Genomic DNA, 17,649 nt, shown 5'->3' with positions numbered 1-17,649 from the left:
ACGGCAGCCGTAAATTTGAAGAACTTTTCTCCGGAGTTGTGTTTATTATACACACAATAAAAACTTTTTTAAAGAAAATGGTTTTCACACATGATCTACCACCTCAACACATCAGTTATTTTCCATTTTTTCCAGGTTCTCATTTAGCCTCTACCAATATGCACGCATATTTTTCAAAGTTATTGTGATGATAATGAGTATGTAATTTTCTACCCTGACCTTTCCACTTAAAATAATAGAGATAACATTTTATTGCATTGCCACATTTTCTTTCTTTCAATAATTTGTTATGTAATTGTATAGCAAGTAAACATATCGTAATGAATTTAACTAATTTTTGCCATTTGAGAAACTTTAATATGCTATGATTGGTAATATTCTACACTTACGGAAAAATGTTACACTGAAAACTTTTAGAGAGAGGAGTTAATTAGATAATATAAGAGGTGAGACAATAAATATCCTTCCAAACAATTAAAGCAGGATGAGTGTTTTATTGGAATATCGCGATAAAGAGGTGAATATGTATCTGAAGTGTTTTGTTTATCTAAACATCATATTTCTTCCATTGGCATTTACACTCTAATGAACCATGTTGGCATAAAACCTCCTGAGGTACATTCCACATATACGTCCAGTGGGGCCCACTGCAGAGAAGAAACGGGGTGTAGTGGAAAGAATGTGGATTTTGGAATCAAATGGACTTGGACCAGCTGTGCTTAGAAAATGTTATGCTCTGCAAAAAGAGTTGTACAAGAATGCTCATAACAGCTTCATTTATAATAGCCAAAAATTGGAAACAGCCCCATAGGGCTGTCTGTCCATACGAAAATGTATAAATAAACTGTGTTAAATATTATTCAACAATAAAGAGAATGAACTACTAAGGCACATAGAAACGTGGATGAATCTCAAAAACATGCTAGACAGAAGAGATCTTGTATAAGAGTACGTACCCTATGACTCCATTATATGAAGATCTAGAACAGGCAAAGGTGGTCTAAAACCCAGGACGTTGTTTGCCTCTGAAGACTGGAGTGAGGATTTCCTCAGAGGGGCCGTGAAGGAGTTTTCTGGACTGACGGTCCTGTGCCGTAACTTGGTGATGACTTGGGTTGTACTTGACTATGTATTTTTCTGAATTGACCCAGATGCTGCACACAGGATTTGTGCATTTATTTCATTCTATGTAAATTTCACCTCAAAGAAAAAAAGAACATAAACAAGCACTGAACTCTAGTTACTGCTGTGCATGAAGTATTTACATTTATTTTGAAATGCTTAAAAACTAAACAAAAGGATTGGTATATGAATAGATGAGGGAGAGAACAAGTATAGTAAATGTTGATTGCAGAATCTAGGTTTTCCCGTATTATTGAAAGTTGTCATCATAAAACATTAGAAAAAAACTTTTTTATCTTGTGTGTGTTTCATAAGCTTCTCAGTTTAAATGTCTGTAAAACGGAGATAATAGTATTTACAAAGTTCGGATTAAAAAAAAATCATGGGGTAATATAGTAAGTGTTGGGAATTCCCTGGTGGCGCAAACTCTTAAGCCCTGGGCTACTAACTGAAAGGTTGGTGCTTCGAACCCGCCCAGAGGCACCTCAGAAGAAAGGCCTGGCAATCTGCTTCTGAAAGGTCACAGCCTCTAAAGCCCTATGAAATGCAGTTCTACTCTGACACACATGGAGTCACCATGAGTTGGAATAGACTTTCCAGCCACTGGTTTGGCTTGTTTGTTTTTATAGCAGATGTTTACTTGCCTGTCCTCTCATCCCCCTTTCCCACCTTGTCAGTTATAAGCTATGCCATGTATTTGTGCATTTGGTAGCATTGCCTGTGAGCAGGTGGTCTAAAATGGCATGTAACAAAATTAAGGGGGTACATGGGTAACGAACTTTCTGCCTGCTGACTCTGCTGATTATGTATGCATTGGGTGGAAGAACAGCTTTTAATGATGGTAGGGCGGGGCAGCCTGGGATGATACTTTTTCTAAGGCGCTTAGCAGAAAGGAGAGAGGAATGACAGAGTGTTGTAAGTAGTCCCTATATGGACTTTGATATTAAGGAACTAATAGTTATTCAGCTCTCTAAGAGCTCCGTTTGTCAGCACTCACTGATTTAACAAATATTTATTGAAAGCCTACGAGATGCCTGGTATTGTGGTAGGAGGTGGGGATACCAAGGTGAATGAGGGTATAAGACAGACACATGTGCCTGCCCTCTTGGAAATTTATATTCCAGTAACGCCAAAGATGATTCGATATGCATATATCAGTCTACTAGTCAATAAATATTTACTGAGTACTTACCCTGTGCCAGGCACTGGGGAGACCATAAGGAACCAAACATACATGGCCTGCACTCTCACGAAGCTTATAATCCAGCAGAGAAGGCAGAAGTCAAATCTCTAGATGTAACTACAATAAATAAACTATAAGTATGCAAAACACTGTGAAGAAAAAATACAGAACTCTTAAAGGAACTTGTCGTTAGGTACCACTGAATCAATTCTGATTCACAGCAGCCCCACATGACAGAGTAGTACCGCCCCGAAGGGTTTTCTAGGCTGCAGTCTTTGTGGGACAGGAAGGCCGGGTCTTTTCTCCTGCAGAGTAGCTGGTGGGTTCTATCTGCCAATGTTTCAGTTAGCAGCTGAGCGCTTATTCGCTGCGCCATTGGGGCTCCGTTAAGGGAACTCAGGCAGGGAGAATATTCCCTTTAGCCAGGGTGAAAAGAATTTTCTCCCTAAATTTTTAGATGAGCACAGTACAGAGATTGGGATGGCCAGTGGCCCATGTCGAGTCAGTCAACAATGGAACAAGGAACAAAATTAAGTGCACCAGAAGGTAATGTGGTCAGCTGCAATGTTTGTTGATTCCTTTTGACTTCTCCTTGGTTTATGCTTTTGGAGTTGCTGTATGGATAGGCTACAGAAAGTAGAACGAGAATTGTTGAATTTCTCTTCACAGCATAAAGTATTCTGAAGTCAGATTTATCTTCTGCCTAGTCAAATGGTACAGCAAACACCCCAACACCTCCACGGTGCCAAGAAGCTGCTGGAAACACATGTCTGGGATCACTAAACAAAAAGCAATTATACAAGTGACCCATTGCATGAACATTTCCCTCTACTAAGGTCATTGGTTCTGAGCAGAAAGAAGACAGAAGCCAAAAGAATATGGAGAGCTGATGAGATATTTGTGTGTCTCACAGACAAAACAACGGCTCTTACAATCGTAACACACCGTGGGAACAAATAAAAGCATTTGCCTAAACTACCGATGCACTACATCTTTCATGGGGACAAGTTGATCTTGCTCCATTCTGAATTTCTCACTCTCTTAATAAGGAAGGGGCTGAGCTAAGCGTGGAGGATGCCCATTTTCCAACACTATCAGCAGACATGCAACAGGAGCTTAATAAACGTTAGCTGAGTCATTATAGATTTGTTTCCATTTTTCTCTTGATAAGGATAGAAAAATATAGAAAGATCTAGTGATGAGCAAAGGAAATCTACAAATGATAAATTAATTTAGAGCTTTGCTGTGTTGTTGTTGTTGTTAGGTGCCTTCGAGTCAGTTCTAACTCATAGTCACCCTCTGTACAAGGGAAGGAAACACTGCCTGGTTTTGCACCATCCTTGTGATCATTGTTATGCTAGAGCCCATTGTTGCAGCCACTGTGTCAATCCATCTCGTTGAGGGTCTTCCTCTTTTTCTTTGACCTTCTACTTTTTTTTTTTCTACTTTACCAAGCATGATGTCCTTCTCCAGGGACTGGTCCCTCCTGATAACATATCCAAAGTTTGTGAGATGAAGTCTCACCATCTTCGCTTCTAAGGAGCATTCTGGCTGTACTTCACCCAAGACAGATTTGTTCGTTCTTTTGGCAGTCCACGGTATATTCAATATTCTTCACTAACACCACATTTCAAAGGTGTCACTTCTTCTTCAGTCGTCCTTATTCATTGCTCAGCTTTCATATGCATATAATGCGCTTGAGAAAACCATGACTTGGGTCAGGGGCACCTTAGTCTTCAAAGGGACATCTTTGCTTTTTAACACTTTAAAGAGGTCTTTTGCAGCAGATTTGCCCAATGCAATGGGTCATTTGATTTCTTGACTGCTGCTTCCATGGGTATTGACTAGAGCCAAGTGAAACAAAATCCTTGCCAACTTCAATCTTTTCCCCGTTTATCATGATGTTGCTTTTTGGTTCATTGTTAGGATTTTTGTTTTCTTTATGTTGAGGTGTGATCCATACTGAAGGTTTTGATCTTCATCAGTAAGTCCTTCAAGTCCTCTTCACTCTGAGCAAGCAAGGCCGTGTCATCTGCATATCATAGGTTGTTAACAAGTCTTCCTTCAATCCTGATGCTTTGTTATACCAAACAAATAAACAAAAAAAAATTGCATAAGAGTCAGTTCCCACTAATAGAACCCTAAAGGACAGAGTAGAACTTGCCCAAAGGGTTTCCAAGGAGCACCTGGTGGATTCAAACTGCCAACCCTTTGGTTCGCAGCTGTAGCTCTTAACCACTACACCACCAGGGTTTCCTGCTTTGTTATAGTCCAGCCGAAATATCAAAACGTTTAAGTATTGGGTAATTCAGCTGCGGCCTATAAAAGCACAAACTCACTTTTCTGCCCAGAGAGCCAACCAACGCAAAAAGCCTGGTTGTCTTATAGGCATCCTGTCCAGGTCAAGAGGGGCTGAAAGGGAAAGAAACCAAGAAGATCAGAGAAGGACAAGGCTGGGAAGTTAGGATACAGAAGAGTCATGGCATTAGACGGCCTGGTTTTGTAATCCTAGCTCCACCACTGATCAGTTGTGTGAGTTTAGGCAAGTTAAACCAAAAAAAAAACCAAACCCATTTTTGTCAATTCTGACTCACAGTGACCCCGTAAGACAGAGTAGGATTGCCCCATAGGGTTTCCAGGGCTGACGACGACAGGTTTGGTTTTTGTTTTAGTTTTTTTAATCTTTAGGAAAGCAGACTGCCACCTCTTTTCCTGCAGAGCAGCTGATGGGTTCTAACTGCCGACCTTTCGGTTAGCAGCCGAATGTTTAACCGCTGTGCCAGTAGGGCTCCTTCAGGTTACTTAGGCAAGTTACTCAGCCTCAAATGAATCATTGGCACTTAATAAAACCCCCAAACCAAACCCACTGCTGTTGAGTCAATTCCCACTCATAGCAACCTCATAGGGTTTCCAAGGCTGTAAATCTCTTTGGAAACAGACTGCCACATCTTTCTCCCTCAGAGCTTCTGGTGGTTTCAAACTGCCAACCTTTCAGTTAGCAGTTGATCGCTTTAGCCACTGCACCACCAGGGCTCCTCTTCACAACTTACGGAGCACATTATAAGTGCTCCAAAATTTTAGTTTTTACTCCTAATAATTTTCTAAGATGAGTACCTTTGTTCCATAAGGTTTTTCAATACATACGATTTGCTAAGTATGTAACTGAGAGAGAGATGTCCTAACTGTGTAAGGTCTTTTATTAAAATGTATTCACAAATTCATAAATAAATAAATAAATAATCCTCCTCCTCATGACATGCCTTGATTTTGTTTCTGATTATATGGCCACCACTCCACACATGCTGTCCAGCCTGACTCATAGCAACCCTATAAGACAGATTAGAACTGCCCCATAGCATTTCCAAGTGGCTGGTAGATTCAAACTGCAGGCCTTTTGGTTAGCAGCCAAGCTCTTAACCACTGCACCACAAGGGCTCCCATACCCCACAGTGGGTCATTTAACCTGGCCAACCCAGACAAACAACGCACAATCTGACGGAAGATTCAGGATTGGCTCCTCTCTTGAAGACAATTATGCATAAATCAATGGGATTACTTTGCCATCATCCCAGAATACAAAAAGTCTAAAGGATCTGTGCATTCTGAGTTTGTATACTCTTGGTCTTGGGCCTTGACTTTTCTAGTCCGCCTTGGAGAGAGAGGGTGCATAAGTTATTTACCTAGAGTCAAATCAGGTTGAAACAAAGATATTTTATGCTTTGTTTAAGCTGGTAAATGTCAAGATTCTTGGAATAACCGTTTTGCTGAGAAATTGACACCCTTTTCCTTCTGGCATGTCTTTTATAAATTGTTCCTCTTTCAGCAAGATTAACTGATACCATCGGTAAGTATTTGGGCCCTCCCTCTCAGCTTGCATTGAATTCTGCCTGTTTTTTCTCTGCCTCTTTTCAAAGGTGCAGGCCTACAAGAGCTGCTCCTAGCTACTGGCCAAATGCTGTGTCTGAGTTCTTTTTCCCAAGTCTTTTAACCCCTCGTTTCCAGCTCTGTATCTAAAGGCAAAAACAACCCTTCAGAGACATGGCCCTCCCACTGCCTGTGATAGGCTGCTTGGAATAGCAACAGCCTCTGTCACCGAAAAGGGCAAAGCCTTCTGAAATAGAAACAAAGTTGGTCACAAATCACATTGCCCGCCCGACTTTTTTTTTTTTTCTCCACTTTTCTTTAACATGCTACCATGGAGAACGTGACTACTGTCAGTGGGGCAAGTCGGAGTGGACTGGTGCCGAGGGGACCATGGCCCTGGTACCTGTTGAAAACACCGAGGGCCCCAGTTTGCTGAACCAGAATGGCAGAGCCACGGAGACTGATGGCAGCAGCGGGGCCGGCAGCGGCGGGCATCCTCCCCCGGCTGCGGCGAGAGGTAAAGTGAGAGTGCGGGGCTCGGGGACGGCTAGAGGCGCAAGCGGCACTCTCCGCTCGAGTCTCACGTGTGTGCGCGTGCGTGCGAGTGTGCGTGTGCGTCTGTGTGTGTGTGTTAGAGACGTGGAGGAAGGGGGATTGGACCTGGTGGGACGGGGAGTGAAAAAGAGCTGAATGTAGTAGCTATGATTGATAAAGCCTTGTTTTGACCTTATGTCTTAAGAAACTGTGAGTTACACACCCACTACTGGTACGACAGGTCCTCTCGATTGTGTTTACATAATATAGTGTATTCATCTTTTTTCCTTTTGGAAAGGTTGGCCGGCAAGATTGTCCTGTGTGCAAACACACACATACACACAGATTTTCGTGTACTGGCACACAGTAACAAGTAGACATTATAACCACCATTTTTTAAATCAGAAATTTACAGAAGCTACATAAAATTATTAGTTATGTAATCATTCTTTAGAGGGTAATCAATGATCACAACTTTCTTTTTAAACTCCTAGCATCTGTTTGAGATGGGTCTGAGCTCATTCAGAGCCTGGAATCTCTGCTTCACTTCCTCCTGCTTTTTACTTAACACTGGCCTTTTGAACTGAGGTTTGTTTGATACTTTTTCCTTGCAGAAGTGAAATCGGGGAAAGTTTTAATTCTTTTCAGTTATCTTTGCTAAAGCAAATGCTTTTCTTCAATTCCACATTTACAGTTCCCACAAACACACTGCGCGCTTTTGGCTGCCTCTTCCAACGCATTTCATTTGTTCTCAAAGGAATAAAAGCTAATTTTAATATTAAATGAAATCAACTACACATAATTCTGTCTTTCCTACTTCCAGCCCTTCTCCATCTGATCATATAATACATTCCCAAGCTACATATTGGAATTTCATGAATAACTTAAATATTACAAAAGGCATTTACCTTTCACCTTGGAGTAGATATACATACTTACGTTTGCATTGTGGGTTTGTTGGATTTTGGAAACGGATCCATGACCCGTCACACAGAGGCATGAAGCAGCTCCTACTTAGGAGTTGAGAAGCCGTCGGTCATTTTTCTGTGTCCTGCTTCTTGCTCTGTCTTCTCCTGCTTTCCCACTTCTAGTCAAGAATGAATATTTGCGGTCATCTTTCAATATGGCCTAGCCCTCTCCTAAGCAAGGGCGTCCTTTTCTCCCAGTGTGTTTACTTGCTCTCTGGCTCGTAAGTTCCCTACCAGCAGGCAAGGGAACATGTATTTTGGAATAAAGGGAAAGAGTTGCAAAGTTCTTTTCTCTGAATTCCTGAGAGACTGAGGTGCAATGTCGAGTGCAGAGTAAGCTGAGGTGGTAATGTCAACCAAAGGGTTAACTAAGTCGGGTTAGTTATGTCACAAAGAAGGTGCAAGGAAACTTTGTCCAGGAGTGGCCTTTGTGGTAACAATTAAAAATTGACTATTTAATTCTGATATGATTTTAAAAGCACAGAATACTCTTAATAGCTTATATTATACAAGTTCACAGTTATCCTAAAGAAAGAGAACATATAATTTGTTTCCAAAAGTTGAATAAAAAAAAAATACATGCACAAAATTCAACTTAAAGGGTGATTGTTTATGTTCATACAGAGCAATAACAGATGAATAAACACCATAACTAATCCTTCAAATTTAATTTTAAATGAATTTTTATTCTGTAGAAGAGGAAGTCTGAATGTTTCCTTAAAATCTCAAATAACTATAGCTTTGATTTGTGCTATATAGAGTTTATATTTAAATGAATGCAAACTTTTATTATTTCTTTAGTAAATTTTACAAAATTGTCTTAAGCATTCTTTGGTACAAGGGCAATTTTGTGTGTGTGTGTGTGTGTATATATATATATGTGCTGCTCCTTAGAAACCTTATGGGGCAGTCCTACTCTGTCCTTTAGGGTCACTATGAGTCAGAATTGACTTGACAGCAGAGGGGTTGTTTGTTTTTCTGGTTATATATACATATATATATATATATAAATATATACACACACACCCAAATAACGCATGCCTTCTACATTTGTTTGCCAACTGCTCCCTCCCTCCATGAGGTATTTTCATAAACACTGCTATGCCAATGTTTTTTTACATGTTGCTGTAAAAAAAAAATTAGCATAGTGCGCTTACTAAAACATCTCATGGGGGGAGTGATTGGCAAACAAATGTAGAAGGCGCATGTTATTTGTGTAAAAATATGGCATATCGAATATATGTGTATATATATAGGATATATATATATAATGGATATATAACAACAACAAAAAAACCCATTGCTGCCGAGTTGATTTCAACTCATAGCGACCTTATAGGACAGAGTAGAACTGCCCCATAGGGTTTCCAAGGAGCGGCTGGTGGATTCGAACTGCTGACCTTTTGGTTAGCAGCCATAGCTCTTAATTACTGTGCCACCAGGGCTCCAATGGATAGATAGATAGATAGACAGACAGACAGGTAGATAGATAGATAGATGGTAGATAGATAGATATAAAATGACTATATGGCTTCAACAAGTTATTTAGCCTCTCATTAATAGTAGGATTATATTTTAGTCTGCTTTACTAAGATGTTGAGGTTTAATGAAAAAAAAATTTGTCAAATACTCCTTTCAACTTCTTTATATTTAAAACTTCTATAATTTCTTACATCTTTGAAACTCACGACATTTAAAATATGATTAATAATTATTATAATATCCCTGCATTTGAAAGTAGCAAATGAATTGTTCCGACTCATAGCGACCCTATGTACAACAGAACGAAACACTCCCCAGCTCTGCGCCATCCTCGCAATCATTGCTATATTTGAGCCCATTGTTGCAGCCACTGTGTCAATCCATCTCGTTGAGGGTCTTCCTCTTTTTCACTGACCCTCTACTTTACCAAGCATGATGTCCTTCTCCAGGAACTGGTCCCTCCTGATAACATGCCCAAAGTACATGAGATGAAGTCTCACCATCCTCACCTATGAGGAGCATTTTGGTTGTACTTCTTCTAAGACAGATTTGTTGGTTACTCTGACAGTCCGTGGTATATTCAATATTCTTCGCCAACACCTTAATTCAAAGGCATCAATTCTTCTCTGGGCTTCCTTATTTGTTGTCCAGCTTTTAGCGTGTGCATGAGGCGAAGCAAATGAATACCCTAAGGCAATATCCTAGATGTAAAAAGTAAAGCATGAAAAGGAGTGAATGATGCAACCCAGGACAAGGTAATTAAATCATTTAGGATACTGAAAAATAAAACAAAACAGAAAAAAATCTTAAGCTCTGCCATTGAATCTCCCTTAATGCTACTGGGCACAATGAAAAATTTTGGCAGGTCTTCCTCGGCCACCCCTCTTAAACTGAAAAGAATGCTTTGTTCTAATGACTAGAAGCTAATGAAATTAAACCCTTCCATTACCAGTTTTTAATTTATTTTTCTTAATATTTTGATGGCATCTGTTTTCAGTATTAGAATGCATGCTTACTAATTCAGTGTGTTTAAAATTTTGGTTGGTAATAAGGATTTTGGGTTTTTTTTTTTTTAATACGAATTTTAAGAAATATGATCTGGTAATACAAGCCACCAATAAAGCGAGTGGCACTCTGGTGCCACCAATCTGTGCAATGACAATATACCAATAAAAACTAAATAGAGAATTTATTGTGAGTGCCTTTCCCGTAGGTTATATGACACAGAAAAACCAAAACAAACCCATCAGAGCTTCCTATCGCGCAAGAAAGCTATAATTATGCTTACTAGCCTTATCTCACAGAAATAAAGGAAATAAAGGGAAAAACAGACAAAAGCTTACAGAACTGACACATCCAGGAAGCATCACTTAGTAGAATTCTCAACCTACACAACAATGAGGCCCTGGTCTCTGAGCTTCGTGTATTTCAAAAGGGAGCCACCTTGACACTAAGTGTATTATGTGCTGCCCAGGAGGTCCAGAGGCATAAAAAGTGGCTACTTGGATCCACAATCAATGCCCATGAAAGCAGTCAAGAAATCAAATGATGTATTGCCATGGGCCAATCTGCTGCAAAAGAGCTCTTGAAATTATTAAAAAGCAAAAATGTCACTTGGAGGCCTAAGGTGTGCCTGACCAAAATCATGGTATTTTCAGCTGCCTCATGTGCATGTGAAAGCTGTGCAATGAATAAGGAAGAACAAAGAAGAATTAACGCCTTTGAATTATGGTGTTGGCGAAGAATATTGAATGTATCATGGACTGCCAAAAGAACAAACAAATTTGTCTTGGAAGAGGTACAGATAGAATGCTCCTTAGAAGCAAGAATGGTGAGGCTTCGCCTTACGTACTTTGGACATGTTATCAGGAGAGACCAGTCCCTAGAGAAAAACATCATGCTTGTTAAGGTGGAGGATCAGTGAAAGAGAGGAAAAGACCCTCAACAAGATGGGTTGACACAGCAGCTGTAACAATGGGCTCAAACATAGCAAGGATTGTGAGGATAGTGCAGGGCCAGGCAGTGGCTGTACATAGGGTCTCTATGAGTCAGAACTGACTTGACAGTACCTAACAACAACAACATACTGTTAAACCAATAGTAACTAAAGAGTTAAACTCTTTTTCAAGAATCTATGACTCAGAATGGGTACATTTTCAATAAAATTTTAAATTGTCAAGGACATTATAATTGGCCTTGTCAGGTAGGCCTGAGCTCAATTTGAAATGCTGGTGCCCAGAGCTGACAACAGATACAGGTGAGGTGAGAAAACATAGACTTCTGGAGCATTCCACTCAAGGGGAGCATGAGGCCAGATGGGTGGTTGCCTAAGTTCATGCAGCAACTGGTTTAGAACGGACCTCTGGCCTAGGAGGCCCACTACCCACTCCTTCATCTTCAGGACCTGGATCTCCCAGGCTTTTCTTACTTCATGATGTAAAGAATTGGCTAGGCAGAGGGTTTTTCCAGCACTGCTTTTCCTCTCTGTTCTGCCCACAAGTCCAAAATCAAGAACAATACTTATTGTATGAGTGTAGGTTCTGAGCACTGCAGACCCAGTTGCCAAACAAATGTACTGGAACCCACAATGTTGAGAACTGGACTCACTGACCCAGTAAAGGCTTGCACTACGTCACCTCTGAAATAAACAAAAACCCAGTTAGTTGCCCTTGCGTCAACTCTGATTCACGGCAACTCTGTGTGTCTCAGAGTAGAATTATGCTCCATAGAGTTTTCAGTGGCCGAGTTTTTGAACCTAGATTGACAGACCTTTCTTCCAAGGTGCTTCAGGGTGGTTGAATCTTCAACTTTTTGGTTAGTAGTCAAAAGCACTTAACTGTGCAGGGACTCCTACTTCCTCTCTGAAGACGCTTCTACATCCAAGATGCCATGGTCCTGGGATTTAAGAAGTACGCACTTGCGCTAATCAGATCAATACCCTAAAATAATTGTTCTCAAACACTTTTAAAGCTGCGAACTCCCTTTCACAGATGGTAGCTGAGTAGATGGTTAGTATGTAAGACAGGTAACTGTGATGCTGCTCTAATTGAAAGAGGAGAGATGGAGAGAAGAGGGGGCTTCAGCCTGGCTCCCTCCCTCCCATTTGTTGTAGCCCTGAGTGGGTTCCATGGAACAGGATGGCATTTAGCAAACCACAGGTCCTGTCACTACTCTCTCAACCAGGCCATGATTCTGAGATCAGTGGCATATTTACTGTGCCCCTACTGAATCTTGGGCTCCAGGTTTAGCCTAAAACACAACCTCTGGAATCCAGTCAGGTTTGGCTTTCTTGGGGTTGCTCAGGCAGCCTAAGTGAAGTCTACATGTAGGAGAGAGTGAGAAGACTTTTGGGAACAAACTCACCTCTGGGGAAGAGAAAGTCTGGCTGACAAGTTGACTGGATAATTTTGGTTGTGAGAGGAGGGATTCTAACTATAGGCTACCCTACTCGGGTAAACCCAGGCCTGGCTCCAGAACCTCTCAGAGTTTATAAGATGCTGAACCATTTCCATTTTTCCAGGCTTTCTGTATGTTAAAAAGTAAAGAAATGCCAAAATCTATGCCAAAAAAATATTGCTTTTAAAAATACGTGTATTTAAAAAAATTAATGGCTGATACTAACAACAAAAAAATGTACATAATATGATATTCCCAAGGAAATGATAGAATTTATAGACATGTTAATTTTTGAGGGCCTGTAGGCTGTTGATAGGTGCTCTGGTGGCACAGTGGTTAAAGTGCTTGGCTGCTAACCGAAAGGTCGGTGGTTTGAACATACCAGCCGCTCTGAGAGAGAAAGATGTGGCAGTGGGCGTCCGTAAAGATTACAGCCTTGGAAATGCTATGGGGCAGTTCTACTCCATTCTACAGGGTCAATGTGAGTCCAGTATAAGCGGTTGTGTCTGGTAATGAGACTGAGTTTAAAGGTTAACATCTCCTCTTTCGGTCCATTCAGCGTATCCCTGTGACTGTATATGTAACCTCATTTGGAAATCACATCAAAAGTTTTAATTTGAGGCTTTTCATGACTGTGAGATCTGGGCAAATGACCCCTCTGGGGTCTCCACAGGAGAGAGAAGGCTCTAAATAAACACAATGGGAGCTGTTTCACTGCAAACTCTAGGTGGTGTTTGGCTCACATAGCAGTCCTCTCATTTCTCTGTAAGGACACCACATCCAGAGGGGACAGAGAGGTGTTCTTCACTTGCCAGCACCTTCCAGCCACCTCCACTGCAGGAGATGTGCATTGGTAGGGGCCTGCCAGGGAAGTGCCTGGCAGACATGGATACAGCCAACCCAAGGAGCAGCCACAGTAGTGGGGGCTACCTAGCAGGGCTGACAGTAGCTGGCACACACCAGCGTGCCTGAATAGGTTTTTACAGCCAATGCTTATTCTGATTAGTTGGTGCCCTTGTCCTGATTGTTAAATATTTTTAATATCAGGCTTCTCCCTTTCAGATCTAGGGAAGAGCTAAGCAGCTATTATCCCAGGCACATGGCTGGTGGTAGCTGATCAACTGAACCTGAGCCCACAAGAGAAATCCCTTGTGCACTCTCTAGGGGGTAGTTTTCTGTGGTCTGGGTCTTACACTAGAATCCCAGGGTGGACCAATGGTTAATGCACTTGGAGTGTTGGAAGAAAGGACTGGTGATCTACTTCCAAAAAAGCAGCCACTGGAAACCCTATGGAGCACAGTTCTACTCTAACACGCATGGATTCGTCAAGACTTGGAATCAACTCCATGGCAGCTGGTTTGGGTTTTTTTGGGGGGGGGTCATACCCTAGCTGGTGGAAACAAGAAGTCACAACACAATGCCTCCACCATACAGCAGCCCAAGGAAGCTCAAATTTCCATGTGCACATAAAAGATGAATCAGTCAGTTTTAAAAGGTAATTTTTAGTTGGTGTGAATATGTGGGATTTTATTTTTCATTCACTGGTTCTTGAATCATGGCTTCATAGATACCAGTTTCTAATTAGGAGAAACCCAAGTACTATTTAGGTTCATAATTAAAAAAAAATTCTGAGAGCTCCAAACCTCCCCTTTCGCTTCCTCACCATTAGTGCACAGTTATCTTTGGCTTCTAAGAGTTGAAGCTGCTATTTACTCAGCGAGGTGAGCAAGCACTGGTTTTATAAGATTTTTAAATAGAGTGGAGTCAGAGCTCGCTAGTTCAATTTTTTTCTCAGGAACAGTCTTCTCCAGAAGGATCTTATTGGACAAAATGACACAATAAAAGCCGTTTGCAAAACACCAAGTTATGGGGTGAGAAAGGAGAAAAGTTGCAATCACCTTCCCAGGGGGCTCTTTGGCCAAACACCAAATGAGTTCAAATTCTCATCCTATCTTCCCTCAAAAAGTACTCCATCTCAGTTAAAGGTACAGGGTCTGAAATCCCCCCAAATACTCCCCAGTTGAAATATCCAGTCAAATATATTACCTTCATAACTCAAAAACTCAGTGCCTTTGAGTCGATTCCAACTCGTAGTGACCCTACAATACTAAATGCATATAGATTTTTTTTGTTGCCTTATTTTATTTTGTTTTGCTCATTGACATCCTTTTTTCCTATGTCATAGCACATGCATTTATGTATTTGCTAAATGGCTGTGCCTCAACAAAGTATCAATTTTTCTGTTCAATTTAGGTAGGAGTAATAAAACTAAATAATTTACATCGTTCTAATTTTAGGAGTTTTCATGATTTTTGAACAATGACTCATTTTATACTGTTCTGCCAAAATATCAGGGAGAAAAATGTAGTAATTTGTTTGACTTACAGGAGTATTTCTTTTTCCTTAAGTAAATCAAATGTAATTTAACTTTAAACTTAAACTTTACTGCTCTTGGATTCAATGGTTTCTCAGAAGCTCTCATGATTCATGTCTGCGCAGCATCCTTGGACTCTGGGCTGTTGTTATTGGGTGCCTTCAAGTTGATTCCAACTCATAGCAACCCAGTGTGACAGAGTAGCACTGCCCTGAGAGTTTTCTAGGCTGTAATCTTTATGGGAGCAGATCACCAGATCTTTTTCCACTAGAGCCACTGTGTAACCTTTGGCTTAGCAGTCAAGCACTTGACCATCGGTGCCACCAGGGCTCCTCTACGTCCATATTATTTTATCCATAATGTCCTGCCCCTGCCTGCACGTGTCTCTTCACTTTATGTCTGGTCAGAGTTAGGAGCTCTGTACAATGCTAATTTAGAAAAAGCCTGCCTGAAATGGGGTCTCAGCTTCAGATGGACAAGGCTTTTTAAGAACAGAAAAAAGCAAGTAATTAGAATCAACTTGTACAGTGAGAGAGCTTCACCAAACTAATCCAGTGTTTCATTTCCATCGGGAAACTAAACCGTAGAAACCCCAAGGCAAAATCACAGTAAAAATTTTTCATGATGCAAGCCCATTTAATTAAGTACTGTCAATTTTGAAAACAAAGGAATTTGGGAATTCATGAAAAGGCACAATTTTTATGGGGAAACAAAATACCATTTTATTATTTCCTTTGTTATTAGTAAACTCTGTGGGGCAGTTCTACTCTGTCCTATACAGTCGCTAGGAGTTGGAATTGGCCCCACAGCAACTGGTTTCTTTTTTGTTTTGTTTTGTTATTAGTAGGAGAGCCTGTTTCAAAGCTTCACCTCAGATTTCTAGAGATTTTACCTCATAGATTCAGGTTAAACAAACCATTGTTGAATGATTACTGTGGGCCAAGGGCTTCTATCACTATTATGCCTTCTTATCGTTAAAGTAGCCCAATGAGGTAATATTATTCCCAGTTCACAGATAAGGAAACTGAGGCTAAGAAATTAACAGCTAACATTTATCAAGCCCTTTACTCCATCTGATTTTTTATCTCAATATAATTTTTTTTAAATGAACTCTTAGGAAAGAGTTATAGGACAACATTGGATGATAAGAGTAAACAGAGATGAAGATGGAGCTTGCTGAGAAATGACACAAATAGACCTATCTTGGACATGTATGGAGTGTGAAGAGACTAAAACTGCAAGAGCAGAATTACTGTCTGAAATCTGTGTTGTGAAGGATAAATACAAGAAGCCCTTCTAGGATGCTGATAAAAGGACAAGAAGATAGAAATCAGAGAGAAAATGAATACATATGAATATATATTTAACTAGCATATAAGTAATTATTCCTAAGCAAGTAGAACAAAAAATAATATAAAAAATACTAGAAGAAAACTTTTTCTGAGTAGAAAAAGGACTTAGCTAGGAGTAGAAAAATTTAGAAGAAACAAGCACCCAGACTTATCCTGGTGAAATTTTTGAATTGCAGGCAAGAAGAAAGGAAAGAAAAAAAGAAAAGAATGAAAGTTATACATGCAATTGGACAGAACAATGATAGTGAACAACAGGGATAAAGCAAAACCCTGCGAAGTATTAATATGCAAATTCAAACTATTTCCTCCTCTATGCTATCCAGCCAATAGAATTTGAAGAACATTAGTTTCAGGAAAGTATCGTCTATGAAAGTACAGTCCTGTGCCATATAAAGCCCATTCGGGTAAAATCTGACCACGTGTACGTCCATGATTCCATTAAGTTTGCAATAGAGTCCAGAAATCCTGATCTGAGTAATACAGTAAAAATACAGCAACAACAATAATACAGTAATAATAATAATAATGTTTTGATGCACATGGCAAAGTAGTGCCTGTTTGTTATTATGAACCATTGTATATACCTCGAATTTTTATTTATGGGGATTGGTTTGTAACTACTGATTGTACAAAAGTTGGACATTTGTAACTGGGGACTGCCTGTATATACTATGATGTTCACACAATGTCCAAACCACATAACGTCCTGTTTCACAGAGCATATCATGGACATTAAGCAACTTATAACTATACTTCTAAATCAGACCTAGAATTGGGAAAAGGAAAATAAAAAAAAAAAAACTACTTTTTTTTTCTTTTTTGTTTCCTAGAAAAGCTTAGTAAGAATACGGGTTGGGAGAGGACAGTTTTTCTATTAGTTTCAACTTCATTGTGTGATAAAGAGAGGGTTGGAGTGTAGGGGAGGCGTGGGAAAGGCCAGTGCCCCAATATTTACTACCACAGGGATCACAAACACATGGTCCAGCATCTTGGATCTCTGATAGCTGTTGGACAAGGGAAAGACAATGCCAAAATTCTCCACTAGACATGTCCTCTGGGAGTCAGTGGGAGACCACCTTTCTGGTTAAGCCTGGGTGACTCCTTCATGTGGCATCTAATAGCCTTTCCTGAGCTCTGACTTTGTGTCAGGCCCTGTGTAGGTCCCTGTGATAGAGACACTCCTGCTCTCAAAGGGCTCACAGTCTAAGGCAGGAGACAGACATAAATAAATATAGTCCAGGGTGCAGTAATAGAAGCCATCAAAGACCATGGACGCAGAGGCAAGAGAGAGAAGGGAGAGTCATGCTCATGGAAGAGAAGTTTGGAAAGATTTTGTAGAGAGAATTGAGGAGATATTTCAAAGATGAATAGCTT

At 40.3% G+C, this 17,649-nt stretch overlaps 1 protein-coding gene across 1 annotated transcript in view; it reads left to right on the top strand.

Annotated features, from left to right (window-relative positions):
• The first annotated feature begins 6,426 nt into the window (after positions 1–6,426).
• SLC2A12 (solute carrier family 2 member 12) overlaps positions 6,427–17,649 on the top strand; it is a 79,184-nt gene continuing 67,961 nt past the window's right edge. The window contains 1 exon segment of the mRNA XM_049901517.1: positions 6,427–6,686. Within this exon segment, the coding sequence (XP_049757474.1) occupies positions 6,560–6,686 (127 nt within the window). The 5' untranslated portion in view covers positions 6,427–6,559.

This window comes from Elephas maximus, chromosome 1 (genome assembly GCF_024166365.1).
Source record: "Elephas maximus indicus isolate mEleMax1 chromosome 1, mEleMax1 primary haplotype, whole genome shotgun sequence".
Taxonomy (NCBI): Eukaryota; Metazoa; Chordata; class Mammalia; order Proboscidea; family Elephantidae; genus Elephas; species Elephas maximus.
The sequence above is the reverse complement of the archived record's forward strand: the minus strand, read 5'-3'. Positions and strand labels throughout refer to the sequence as shown.